The sequence below is a fragment of the Indicator indicator genome, chromosome 27 (genome assembly GCF_027791375.1).
Source record: "Indicator indicator isolate 239-I01 chromosome 27, UM_Iind_1.1, whole genome shotgun sequence".
In the NCBI taxonomy this organism is placed as follows: Eukaryota; Metazoa; Chordata; class Aves; order Piciformes; family Indicatoridae; genus Indicator; species Indicator indicator.
This window is the reverse complement of record NC_072036.1, coordinates 11962267-11976276: the sequence shown is the minus strand read 5'-3', so window position 1 is coordinate 11976276 and position 14010 is coordinate 11962267. Positions and strand designations below refer to the sequence as shown.

The 14010-nt window shown below is 44.2% G+C and overlaps 1 protein-coding gene across 1 annotated transcript; it reads right to left on the bottom strand.

Annotated features, from left to right (window-relative positions):
• Positions 1-6996: 6996 nt before the first annotated feature.
• Positions 6997-10753, bottom strand: POPDC3 (popeye domain containing 3). Its single transcript, XM_054393043.1, has 3 exons — positions 10263-10753; positions 8278-8386; positions 6997-7302 (listed from the first exon to the last, which is right to left on the bottom strand). Exons 1-3 carry the CDS (start codon positions 10751-10753, stop codon positions 6997-6999), a joined length of 906 nt encoding a protein of 301 aa, XP_054249018.1.
• Positions 10754-14010: the final 3257 nt, after the last annotated feature.

Here is a 14010-nt window from a genome sequence, read left to right as displayed (position 1 = left end):
AGGCAGGAGTTCAGAAGCACAGCTGAGACCAGAGCCTCCCTCTCCTCTTTCTCAGGTCAGCCTAGCTGGGCATCAAAAGGTTTTATTAAGCAGAAAATATTAAAAAGTAATTTATTTTTCTTTTTTTTTTTTTTTTTTTTCAGTGGAGTTGCCTCTTCCAAATGAGAGCCTGATCCCACAGCCTTTTTTAGGCAGAGTCCTCACTAAAGAGAACAAAAGCTTTCTATTTGGGAGTCCAGATGTGCCAGGCTGACAGGGCTATTTTCAGACAGTGGCAAGATGTATGAAATATTTCCATTTGTAGCTTCAGGAAGCATAGTCAGCATCTGCAGGCTACAAGATGCCTGCTCTAAACTAATCTTTTAAACTCCCTCTATAGACAATGCAAGGGGGGAGAGGGGGCTTTGTAAGAAAGTAATTAATCCTCTCTGTGTTTGACAACTGTCTGGAGTAGGATGAAATACGCTGGTGGAGCTTGAAAGTGCCACATTTCAAAGAGACAAATCCCAACCCAGATGCTGAAATTCTGTGTTGTGTAACTGAAAAATTACACTGTTTTGGTTTTGATTTTTTTTTCTCATTATTTATTTGAGTTCTGCCTGAAAGCATCCTGAAGAATTACGTTTTATTCGAGGGGAATTTGTGTGGAGGAGTTTGTTAATGATTAAATAAATGCTGGAATGATTAATTAGATAATGATTAAAGAGGTCTCTCTCAGCGCTTTAATATTCTGGAGGTTCATTTAAGAGCAGTGGATGCATTTGAACCTCAGGCTCCCTGATGTATGGTCAAGCATCCTTTCCAACACCACATCTGCAGGGAGGTATCTCCTGCTTACACAAGGAGGGTTTTTTTTTTTTGAATCCAAGACATAAAACATCACATCCGAGGGTTTCCAAGTGTCTGATTGATAGTAGAGTATTGAGTGTTGCAAACTTAAGAGCCAGGAGCCAACTTTCTTCTTCTTCTAAGCCTCCAAGGTTTAATAGCTGCACTGTCTGTCGTTGATGCTCATCCAAAGGGTGATCCTGAGGTATTAGGGCAGAGTAAAATTGTTTACTCTTAAAGTTATCTACACTGTGCACAGTGTAAAAAAATTAATCTATTCCACCACACTTAGCAATTTTCCCTGCTCTTGACAATGCAGTTTCTATGCTCCTGATCTGAAATTGCTCAGGGGATAATTTCTATCAGTATATGCAAGCCTATGATCTGCTCCCAGGGTGTTTCCTGACACTGCCCTGCTTGCTCCAGCTCTGCCTCCATCACATAGTTCCCCCACAAAAAATAAAAGTGGGCTGCTCTACAAAAAATTGAATTTCCTACAGGGCCATGGTGCACCTGTCACTGCCCTGCCAGAACAACACAGGGAGCCTGTCCCCAGTGGGGCTGCATCTCCCTGGAAATTAGGTGCAACAGAGGTGGGTTTTGACCACATTGCCTGTCCTGGGCTCAAGCTCCTATCACCATGCTGCTCTTGGTTAACACAAGGCAGCTTTTGCTTCACACCTAAGTGGAAGAACAAAGCAGTGCTTTTGCTTTACATCTATCCCCTTGCTGGGTGACAGCCCATTTCTTAAGGGTTCCTGCTACAGCAGATCTGGCAGGCTTGTGATTATTCTGTTCCCTTTTTGGGCAGCTGCCATGCACAAAGGAAGTTCCAAATGATCATGCAAAGATGCCTGTGCTGATCCTGAAGTAAATCCATCTCAGCCACAGCTCACAACATTCTCTCTGCAGAACTCTTTATCAATTTCTGTGAGCCTGTGTGGCTGGCTGGAGAAACCAAAGGAAGTGAGAATAGTTGCAGGGTATAAATGTAGGTGTGCTTTTGGGTGCTAGTGCAGTAACAGTGAATGGTTTTGTTGCACTGTTACTCCTTTTTAGCTCTTAGTGCAATAGCAATTAAGATTGTGTTGCACTATTAGTCCTTTTTTAGCTCTTAGTGCAGTAACAATGAATGTTTCCTTGCACTATTAGTCGTTTTTAGCTGTATATTTTAATATTGACCAGAGGCTGGGGTTTTTTTTTTGAGGAGCTAGGGCTAGGCTTCCATCTCCAAGATTTTGCTTATTAGAATCATTAAAAATGACAATTTTCCAGGAATTAAAGATTTTTTTTTTAAGGATTTAGAATTTTCTTTAAAAAACCCTAACTAAATAACAAGTGTTTAACAGACAGAACTAACTAAAAAATAATCTAACTTCAAAACTTGTGGAAGAAGGACAAAGAGGAAGCAGAAGAGGAGTCTGAGATTATTTAAACAAGCAATAAGGAAAGCACAAAGGATTTGAGAGTGAAAAATACATTTGAGGGGAAGAAAAGGTAACTATGTTAGCTCAGAAGAACAGTGAATGGGCATGTAGTAGCTTTCTTAAAGGGTTTGGGTTTTTTTTTCCCCCCCTTTGCAGAAAGACACAGAAGAAAACAAGAGTGGGGAGAAAATAGAACATCCCATGAAGGAAAATCATGGGAAAGAAAGTAAATAAAAATAAATGCTAGGAACAAAAGCTGAAGAGCAAAAAGCAACCAGGAATGCAAAGGTTTAGTCCAAAAGCACACACAGGTGGACTTCAGCTGGGCATGGCATAAATGACTGTCAAGATGTGTGCAGAGTTAGAGTATGCTGCAACTGCTTCATGCTGCTGTGGTCTTTGAGAATTAAAAAGTCACATTTTCCTCTAATTTTAATGAATAAATAAGTCCAGTCTTCTGGGGGAGGGTTTATTTTACTTCTTTGTTCTGTAAAGAAAAAAAACATCAGTCAAACAAACAACAGCAACAGAACAACCCCTATTATTTAAGGCTAAAAACAGGGATACAGACCACAGCAAACATACAGGGATAGATGATTATTGCTTTCACATGTAGGATTAGCTAAAGTACATCTAGCACTGTATAAAGCACTTCCAGAACTAAAATGGGAAAGAAAAAAAAATACAAATGATCTGTAGAACCCAAAACAACAGAAAAAGTGGGGTTTTGTTCCAGATCTGATTTCAGAACACCCCTTTTTTATTGTATTTTTTCCCCCTCCTACTGCTTTCATTAATTCTATAAATAATGAACACCTATACTGAAAGGACACTGGTTTTGAAAAGCAAAGAAAATGGAGCATGGTGCTGGCTGCATGACTGGATTCTAAGAATATTCCCATTCACCTCAGCAGGAAGATGTGCTTTAAAACTCTGGGAGAGGATCTGACCTTTCTGTGAATGAAAACAGGACAGCTCTGGTTTGTATTCCAAATAAGCATCCAAAACCATTTTATCTAAGCAAAATCTCTTAAAATAGAATAGCTACAAGTGGATTTGGTGTGTTAAAGACCTGAACACAAACCTGGGCTAGTGGAAGGTGCCCCTGCCCATGGCAGGTGGGTTGGAACTGGATGATCTTTGAGGTCCCTTCCAACTCAAACCAATCTATGATTCCACAAAAGCACATTGAGGATTTCCAGCACAGCAGCTGTTCCACAGGAACTGCTGCTGCTCATCCCTGGGCATCCCAGCAGACAGGGACTGCTGCTGCTGCTCATCCCTGGGCATCCCAGCAGACAGGGACTGCTGCTGCTGCTCATCCCTGGGCATCCCAGCAGACAGGGACTGCTGCTGCTGCTCATCCCTGGGCATCCCAGCAGACAGGGACTGCTGCTGCTCACTTTTGCTACAGAATAAAGGTATTTTTGTGTATCTCTTGGGTTATGCATATGGGAAGATACAGGCTCATACCCCACGTGTTTTAAACCCATCCCACATTTTACCTGCTGGTATCCCATGTCCTACACTTGGCCCCTGGAAGTCCAAACCCAGCACTGGGGATCCAGATTGTCTTGTACACTTCTTAGGAGTCCCTGAAACCCACACATGGGGAACACTAAACAGAGATGTGTGCTGAGTCCCCAGCTCCAGCAGGCTGCAAGCTCTCTGGGATCATCCAGCCTGGGGATCTACTCACCTCCTTCCACAGATGTGAGATGCTTTAATGCTTGCCCATGACATGTGGTTGCTACAGAAGGTGGTGGTGGTGCTGCTCACTGCTACACAGTTACATAGTTAAAGCATTTACCTTTGAAATGGGATTGTTGGCTTTGGTGTCTCTCAGCCTAATGTATCTTACTGCCAGAAAATTATTACACCTCTCAGGCTGCAGCCAGGCTTTGTTAGTGTACACAACACACCCCATGGGATTGACTCCTAAAGCAGCTATTGACCACCATTATTTTATTGCAGTTGTTTATTTACCTGACTTTAGAGTCTGACTTCTCAATTCTTTTTATCATTGTTTAGCTTCAAAAGTCTACTGAGGTAGGGAAATAAACCTGTCCCCACACCACACCAGAGAGCTCTTAAATTAGGAGCTGTGGTGGAACTGACAGCTAAATAAGACTCCCTGGGAATCCACAGCAGAAGAATAACTGCAAAAAAAAAAAAAAAAGCTTTCTGCTCCCACAAGCTTTGGGGAAATGTCCTGCCTTCTTCCCAGGCCATGACAACGTTTAACAACATTCATGGCTTGCAAAGTGATGAATTGAGTCCAAACCCACTGCTAGCAGAACCACCTGCAAAGCTACCCCCTAGAAGGGCTTTGGGACATGACCTCCAGTCCTGGGGCTTGCAGATGATGTGCTTGAGCTGCCTTTCTTCTGCACAATCCTACTGATGAAGCTCCACCTACACACTTTGATTCATGAGGATGAGGTGGCTTGATTTACATGTTAAGTTCAATTAAGTCTTTTTGAGTCACACAGAAGTGGAATTAGAGGAAGCAGAAACAGAAGGGATATACACAAAAAAAGAAATATTAACATGAATTAAATGGGGGGAAAAAAAAGGTGCTTTCCCTTGGGAGCTCTGAACCTATTCTGTTTTTTATGCATATTAATAGAACCAAAGTAATTCTTTTCAAGAGGGATTAACAAATCAGCTTAAGGTATTTATTTTGTTCTGCTGTACAAAAAAGAAAAAGCTGTTAGACAATAACACTCTGGAGCAGAAGAATCTGCATTCAATTCTTACAGAAAGAAAAAATATTTGATCTGTTAATATCTGAATTTGGCAAAGAGAAATTTTTTCCTTCCCCATGTCAATAGCTTTCTTCTACCTTTGCTTCATTTTTAACACAGGGCTTGCAAGACCTCTATCAGCAGTGTTAATATTGCCATTTAATTTTTCATGTGTATTGAGCCCAGATACATCATATATTTATCACTTATAATAACTGGCAAGTGCAGAGCAGTTCTTTCCATTGCAAATGCAGCATCCCCACATTATTTCATTACTGCAAGCCCATGCCTTTTATTTTTGTGTGTGGTGGGGCAAAACTACACAATTCTATCCAAGCACTTTCCCAGCTGAATACTTAACTCTATGCATAGCTGCACAGACAAGATGACCTTTCAGGGTCCCTTCCCACCCAATACATTCTGTGATTATCTTTCAAGCATGAAGCTGTATCATTATTTTAAGCCCTTCAGCAATAATTCCCAAGATCTAAACCCAGATGGATACCTGCACATACATAAGCACACAGTGGTTGTCCAGCAAATTAAAAAAAAAATACTGAAAATGTGATCTACTTCCAGATCTACCAAGCAGCAACAGTCTCATAAAATAGTAATGCTTCTTACTTTTTGATTACTGGCAGGCACCAGGCATAGCTGCAGGAAGGGGAGTTAGCAAAGACATTCAGACACTTCTCCCAAAGGCACAGTGACCTCAAGGGTCAAAAATAACTTTCTCCTATTGAAGCATGAGCTGGTGCTCCCTTTACCCACCACAGAACAAGGGAGAAAACACCTTAAAAAAAAAAAAAAATCAAGAATTCCTAGGCACAGAAATGCATCTCTGGAAGCTGAAAGAGAATGTTTCAGTCAAAACTCTCTTCATCATTGCTGTGGCTGTTCTTTAAGTTTCTTCCTGTCAAACCTGGCTAAAAAAAACCCCAAAAGATTGCAAACCAAACCCCAGCTGTTTGGCAGCTGACTGATGAAGAGCATTTGCTGTGGGTGTCACAAATGACACTGTAAGCCTGGGTCCTATACAGCTCCTGTAGCATCACAGGCTATCAGAAACACTACACAACCATTTCCCTAAGCTCTATTTGCAGCAGCCGCTTTACTTTTCTGCTGCCAGCAACATTTCTATTTGTTTTCACCTAATACCTCTTTAGGGCAGTCAGAGAGAAACCAGTCACTCACAGGACAGAATTTGTTGTTTCTTTGTTTAAAAATATCTTCAAAATCTTTCATTTCTTTAAAACTCAAAGCTAACACAAAGGGTCTCTTAGTCCTTTTCTGCAACATTCTTCATGTTAACTGAGACAACATGGCATAAATTCTTTACAATAGAGGTGGTGAGACACTGGAACAAGTTGCCCAGGGAGGTCATGGATGTCCCCCTCCCTGGAATGTTCAAGGCCAGGTTGGATGAAGCCTTGAACAACCTGGTGGGGCTGGTGGGAGGTGTCCCTGCCCATGGCAAGGGGTTTGGAACTAGAAGCTCTTTAAGGTCCCTTCCAACCCAACCCATTCTATGAATAAATATGGAAATTACAAACAAGTTGCTGCATTCTGAAGCAACTTCCTTGCTCGCATTGACTACACACCAACCATACTTCATTATGGCAATGAATTCTGAGAAAGCAGAATTGTAAATACTGTTAAAAAAAACCACAAACCACAGAAAAATAACACAAAAACCAGCAAACACACAGAGGCCACCACAGTTACAACAAAACTTCAGCCTGTGAGGATTTGTTTTCCTCCAAAAGCAAAGAGATGAAGAATCAGAAGAACCAACAGAAACTCAACGTATTGCACAAACAGTCCCAACGCAGAAGCCAAGCCACTGGCTCTTGAGAGGAGAATTCAAGCAGCTCCCATGAAAGTAAAATGGCACTTGGCAGTCAGATTTGGCTTGACTGGGTCTCATCCTGCTTCACCACTTTGCATCTCCCTTCACATCCCTTCGGGACTGGCCGCAGCAGAGAGTTCCCCCCCTAGGAGCCGCAGTTTGTAGTCCCCACGGGCTTGCGCCGGGGGGAGCCTCTCTGCAGGCGGTGGGGGGGCTGCACTCGGGGGGTCTCTGGCAGGGAGACGTGGTAGAAGTTGGGCAGGCGAATGTCATACCTGAAGCCCTGCCCCACCTGCACCCTGTCGTTCAGGGCATAGAGTTTCTCAGCAATGTCACAGCCAATGAGAACCGAGAAGAGGCGGGAGATGAAGCGGTGCTTGGCGAACAGTAGGTACAGCTTCTTCCGCCTCCAGGCCACGTACCGGCAGTCCGTCTCTGCCGTCAGCGTTACCTGCGGCACAGAACAGCAGAACTAGCTGGCCCAGAAGGCACAGACATTGCTGTGCCCTTGCTCAGAAAGCACCCAGCGCTCTCTGCAGCCTGCACTTCGCATCCTCACACCCACTGCAGTTCAAGCTGTTCAGTGCAGCCAGCCTGCTCTGCAAGGTCTGCTGCACGGGAAACACGGGGAAGAAGGGGACACTGGAAACAAGCGGGCAGTGCGGGGAAGAAGGGGACACTGGAAACAAGCGGGCAGTGCGGGGAAGAAGGGGACACTGGAAACAAGCGGGCAGTGCGGGGAAGAAGGGGACACTGGAAACAAGCGGGCAGTGCGGGGAAGAAGGGGACACTGGAAACAAGCGGGCAGTGCGGGGAAGAAGGGGACACTGGAAACAAGCGGGCAGTGCGGGGAAGAAGGGGACACTGGAAACAAGCGGGCAGTGCGGGGAAGAAGGGGACACTGGAAACAAGCGGGCAGTGCGGGGAAGAAGGGGACACTGGAAACAAGCGGGCAGTGCGGGGAAGAAGGGGACACTGGAAACAAGCGGGCAGTGCGGGGAGAAAGGGGACACTGGAAACAAGCGGACAGTGCGGGGAAGAAGGGGACACTGGAAACAAGCGGACAGTGCGGGGAAGAAGGGGACACTGGAAACAAGCGGACAGTGCGGGGAGAAAGGGACACTGGAAACAAGTGGACAGGACAATGACAAGGTGCCTGTGCCCACACCAACCAGCAGCCCCAGCCTGGATGCAGGGTGCCAGTGCCCCTACCTCTGCCGTGCACTCCCTGCTTCCCTTGAGCAGCCCCAGTGGCAAAGGCAGGTCTAAAGAAAGCTCTCAACAAATGCCATTTGCCCTGGTGCCATGAGACATCAGATCCCACACAGGCAGGAGCCAGCATGTCAGTCAGATGACAGCAATGGGAGGGCTCAGGATCTGCAGGATTCAAAAATATGAAAAAAAAAGAAAACCCTTCCATTTTTACCTGGAAAATTCCCTCTTCTGTGGGCCTCAGGGAATCCCATTCAGGAGAATCCAGAAATTGAAGAGGGAAAATATAATGCAGGAACTCCCCATCGACTGTCACTCTGATCCTAGTGAGATAAGATGTGGTAATTGGTTAGTACTACCTGTGCAGCAACAACAACTGTAGGAAGGTGGAGTTATTTTTACTATACGAGTTTACCCATGAGCTTTGAGGGCATGGAAAAGCAATCAGTGGCCAATAGCATCCTAATTGTATTTATAAACTCAACTTTGATCAGGCCATTTGAAAGAGAAGAAAAGATAATTGTGCAGCTGAAAAGCAAATCTTCCCAGGCCTTGCTCAAGACAGACTATTCTCTTTGGGGCAGGTCCATGCAGCAAGGTTCAAGCTGTGTCATGAGGAGGAGAGGTGAAAGTCCCTTGCACATAACACTGTCTGCCTCCTTCACTTGCAAGCCATGGGATATACTTCTAGGTTTGGCAAATATGCATTTCAGAGAGAACCAAGTGGCAGAAGGAGGGCGTGGGAAGCAGGAGATCCCTACAGCATGTGTTAGGTAAAGGTCTCTCAATGTCTAACAGGAATTACATGGCCACCTGACTGTCTCTAGAGCCAGCAGAACAGCATGGAGGTGTGGGATCCCTGTGGGAATGCTGTGGCCTTCCACAGATGCTAAAGAATGTGGGTTTTTTTTCCCCCTTTCTCCTTTAAAAATCATATTTACATTTGAAGGCACACAAGCAGGAAACATATGCTTGAACTTCACAGGCGAAAAGAAAAAAAGCAAGCTGTAGGAGTCCCCTTTTTATGTCTGCTCTGCACTGATACTGATGCTTCTTACAAAAATCAGAAGCAGCAGCCCTGTCCTGTACCAAGGAGGGTGGCAAGAACTCCCTGCATGATTACTAATTGGCTGGGCATGGAGAAGGATGGACACCTCCCCTTCAGGATGACCAAAAGCAACCTCCACGTGGTTCTTTCTAGACAGCTCTCTGAATCAGGGCATCACTAAGAACAACTGCCTAAAATCCATATTATTCCCTGCAAAAAGTCCTAAATCAGCTGAGTCTCAAGCTGCCTACAGATTCCATCTGTCCAGGCAGCAGGCTGTCAAAATGCACCTACAAAGTGTCCCATCAAAGATAAGCCCATGGCCATCATATGCCATCTACTCTTGTGCTGTTCCAGCACCATTTCATGTACATTACAAAAGCTGCTACTGCTCTTCAGCAAAGCAGCAGCAAGGTACCAGAAGGATCTCAGTAAGCAGGAGAGGTAGAAGCAGGTAGATTTATTGCCTCAGGGTCTAACCTAAGAGTCACTGTAGACTCACTTCTGCAGATCTCAGCAGGGCTCAACCATGTCCCCTTGTTATGGAAGGGCACTTCCAGGCCTTCTGCTCTCCCTTACTCCTCCTCTTCTCCTCCCACTCCCCAATCTGTATCAAAGTCAACTTCTCCACTACACAGAGTTTCTCTCACAATATTCAGTTTCAGAAGCAACTTTTAGTCCTGCTTCAGATGATAGCAGCACAGAATAACAAGCAAGATGCTGTGCTCAACTAGGCAGTAGCTAGCAAACCATGGCCTGAGGCTGAAGTACATTTGTTGCCTTTATTTGCCCATCCTGCTAAGTGCTATGATATAGTGGTCTGGGAAAAAAAAAAAAAAACCAAACCAAAAAAACCCACAAACAACTTCAAATCCTTTCCTTTATGCTATTACAGATTTTGTGCTTAGTGTTTCCATGCTGGTGCTGCCCTAGACAAGTCTATTTAGACTATTAATATTTATATTCCTTGCATTAATATTTAATCTATTGTACTGGAAAATGAACAAACAATACATACAAATCAGGCAAATTTTGGGGTTTGGGGTTGGTTTTTTTTTTTTGGTTTTCACTTCCAGGAAGGATTTAAAAAAAAACAAAAACCAAACCCAAAACCAAACAACAAAAGAAAGTCTAAAGGAACTGATACAAACCTGCCTGAGACAAGCAAGGACAGTTTATCAATAGGTGTTTTGCCCTGCATGGCATAACAGTGTTCCTTCTCCAAGGTAACCACTTCTGCATCACAGCACAAGACAATTTTCCTGTAAACAGTCAAGGAAATTCCCAGAGGCTGGAATAGAGCACTGTAGAGTTCCTGGAATTCTCTGTCAAAGGAAACACTCCGAACTTGGTAGGTAACATAGATGAACTGGACAAAGCAGATAGCAAACAGTATGAAATTCCAGGAGAATATATCAGCAGCACAGACATCCAGCCAAGCCCAGACAGAGGAGCAGAGAAAGCCCAATCCAAGTAAGCTGAAGACATAGAGAAGCCCAAAGAATCCACTTCCACCCATGAAGCCCACAACAAAGAGAATACTTCCTAGGTGGTAGATGGATCCCTCTGCCTCTTGCTTCCAGGTGGTACATGTTGGATGGGCATATATCAAGCTTTCCCAAAAACTTCCATTTTCTCCCATGGCTGGAACAATTTTTCAGTTCAGCTGAACCTTGGAAGTTTTTATTTAGGAGGTGCAGCTTTCAGGGTCCTTTGCTTTTCCATGCTTGCAGACTCTGCTCAATGATCATGTAACATCATGCCCAGCTTTGGGAGGAAGGGTTTCCAGCAGCTAGGAGGCTGATGTTCTCAGAAGGCAATGTTGTTTCTCATCACTTCATGCATTGTTTTGACTTTGGCTGTGCCATCTGCAGCTTCACCTAATCTGGAAGGGTGAAGAAGAAATTATTTATAATTTATATATATTCTCATCACTTAAACTCTATCAAAGCTTTTATTGTCCAAAACCACAGACTGCATTGCAATCTTCCAATTCCCCCTTGTAGCCCTTAATATTCACTCAACTGAGGAAGATGCTTCTGTATCTATGGACTCTCTAGCTACTGTCAAATCACCACTGAATCCCTGCAAACCTGCACATCACATCCACAACATCCTGGACAATCCTTTCCACAGCCTGACTGCTGAGAAACCATTTGGATGTGAATCTGCTGCCTGCAGGTCTCACTGAATGCCCTACATAGCTCTTGGGCAAGAAGTGAAACAAACTCTTGGTTCTTGTTCACCTCCTTCATGCCACTCTGGAATTTGGTCAAGCCACTCTTACGGAGTTGAGCAAAGCTGCTCTCTGGTATCAGAGACAAGAACACAGCCCCAAACACCACAAAATGGGAAATCCTGGTATCACAGGAGGTGGCCTCCTCTCCTCCAAGGGTCACATGCACAAAGATGACCTGTATGAGGAAGGCTGCAAAGCTTAAGGACAGGTTTATAGAGGTTATCTTATCAAAAAAAAAAAAAAAAAAGCAGAACACTTTTCAAAGGGCATTCACCAAGCAATTTCATAACCCTCACACCACAGACCATGTTTTGTTGTTTAACACTGTAAAAATGTTAAACACATGAAATAAAGTTAAATACGCAACCAAAAAGCATGACCCCCCACAAAATAAAAAATAAATAAAATAAAAATCAAATCAAAGGCAGGTCTCTGTGTCTGCCTTTTAAAGGAAAAATACCTGCCCCCAGGTGAGAGTAGACATAGCTGAGATTGCAAAGCCAGAGTCAATCACTAGAGTCATCAAAACGGCAACCCAAAGTCTTTTCCTGTCTGGTTCTTTTCTTGGTAGACAGCAGGGAAGCTAAGAAGTGTCTTCCAGTCTAAATGATTAGCTTCTCTAGAATGTCAAAGGTAGATTTTTTTTTTTGTTGCCCTCAAGAGCCACAGAAGTCAATGCTGGTACACTATTATTAAAAAAAAAAATTAATTGATTTACTGCAACTATTTTTTGTTCTGTAGCTGATTGTCCCAAAGAAACCTAGGAGCCCCTCTCAGATACCAGCTAAGCAGCTACCTTAGAAAACATCAAACACTGAGGACAGGCAGATCTCTGAAATTATTCCTCATATAGACCTTCCAGAAGCAGCCTTCACCCACGTGGAGCCAGTATCCCTCCCTGCCAATGTTTTGCAAAGAAGGGATTGTCTGTTAACAAAGGCTTTAACATGAGACACGCCAGCAGCTCCAGCAGCCAAGCCTCTGGATCCTGCTGCTTGGGTGAGTGTCCCCAGTGCCAATGAGGAGTGACTGCAGCACAGTCCTCCCTCCCTCCCTCCCTCCCTCAGTCTCCTTTCCGCACAACAGAGCTTCAAGAGGAAGGGCAGCCAGAGACCCATCCACATGAGTCAAAATGAGTCACTCAAGGCACTCTCACGGGAGGAAGGAGGACAGATTTGCTCTCCCTTGGGCTGAGGAAGGCATCCTGTGTCTGACTGATGTCTCATCACTGTGTGTCACCCCCTGGATCGGTGCTCCGAGCGTAGGAAGTCACTTGGAAGGTAAAGCATCTCAAGGCCTTAGGAAAAGTGGTCAGGCTGCACCCCTACCAGCCCCTCCCTGGTGGCCTGCAACTGCTGAATGGGACCCTTGCCCCTGGAACATTCATGTTTCTCAGAAAGCAATCCTTCTGGGAATGCTCAGAGCTGGGGCACAGCCAGCCATCAGTGGTGCTCCAGTGCTTTCAGGGCAGCTCTGAGTGACACTTTTTGGGGCCAAGCCCCTGCTTTGCCCAGACAGAATTTAGGTTCCTGCATTCAAGACTGTTCAACCAAGAACCCTCTTCAGTGAGCTGCTGCCTAACCCTGGAGATGCCCCAATGCCATCTCTACATTGAAGTCAATGCTCCACACAAATCCACCCACCAAGAGCACGAGGGTGGCAACTGGTTGACCTCATTGGGCTGATGCAGAACTACTTCCTCCAAACCAGAGTGCTTCAACAGGAGCCTTTTCATGGGATTTATAGCTCACTGAGCTTGGGAAGGCTTGATCCTACTTACAATTCCCCCAAATTCCTGCTAATATTTAAGTGGAAAAAGGCCAGGCAAGGGGGAAGGCATCGACAGAGAAAGAAACTCCACATCAATACACAACAGTTTAAGGTTCATTAGAAGTGCTGCATAGAGTGAAGCTGCTATTATTTAGTCTTTAAATATTTAAAGAGCAGCTTACTAGATGTAGCTTCCAGTACTTGAATGATTCCTCATTTATCACTGTAAAATCCACAGTGCAATCCTTTGTGGTTGCAAAGCCAATACTGAAGATGCTGCCTATTTTATCATCTAGACAGTATCTGGCATTTAAAAAAATATTACAGATTTTCTTCCAATTTGAATCAGAATTGATGAACCAGGAGTACATGTACTTCTGCCAAATTAAGAAGACTAATGCCCTCCTTCCTTGTTTTTCTCCTCCTTCATTTTTAAGGTCTTCTGCTCCTAGGAAATATGAATATGGAATGCCAGTTGGGCATCTTTTAAACCATGGATTGCTAGCACTTGGGTAAATTTCAGCACTTGGGTATATCTGAGCTCTTGCATAGTGGCCAAATAAAAATTCAGGGGGTCTGGTTGATTGTGTTTTATAACAAAAAAATTGCAAAGTGAAGCAAAAGTTCAAGATTTTCTACAGTCACTTTTTAAACTGGTAATAGAGAAAGCAGCTACAGTGTATTTCACAAGCACTTCAAAATTAGAGTTAATGAACTCTGAACCCTGCAGGATTCAGCTTAAATGAGGTTGTAGGATGTAGCAGTGCCTTCAGAAGGGCACATGAAACCAACTACCCAAACATGGTCCTCTCTTTGTCGAGAAGTTCAGAGGCTTGGTTCGTTGCACTACTGCCCAACACCTCCCCAGAGAAGCTGTGTCATGAGCCATG

What these genes read in the sequence shown, in the direction of transcription:
- POPDC3 (XM_054393043.1), bottom strand. Translation starts at nt 10,753, where the DNA reads ATGGGAGAAAATGGAAGTTTTTGGGAAAGCTTGATATATGCCCATCCA. An exon ending in TCCTTGCTTGTCTCAGGCAG is followed by an intron (nt 8,387 to 10,262) that starts GTTTGTATCAGT and finishes TTATCTCACTAG; the next exon opens with GATCAGAGTGACAGTCGATG. An exon ending in CAGAAGAGGGAATTTTCCAG is followed by an intron (nt 7,303 to 8,277) that starts GTAAAAATGGAA and finishes TCTGTGCCGCAG; the next exon opens with GTAACGCTGACGGCAGAGAC.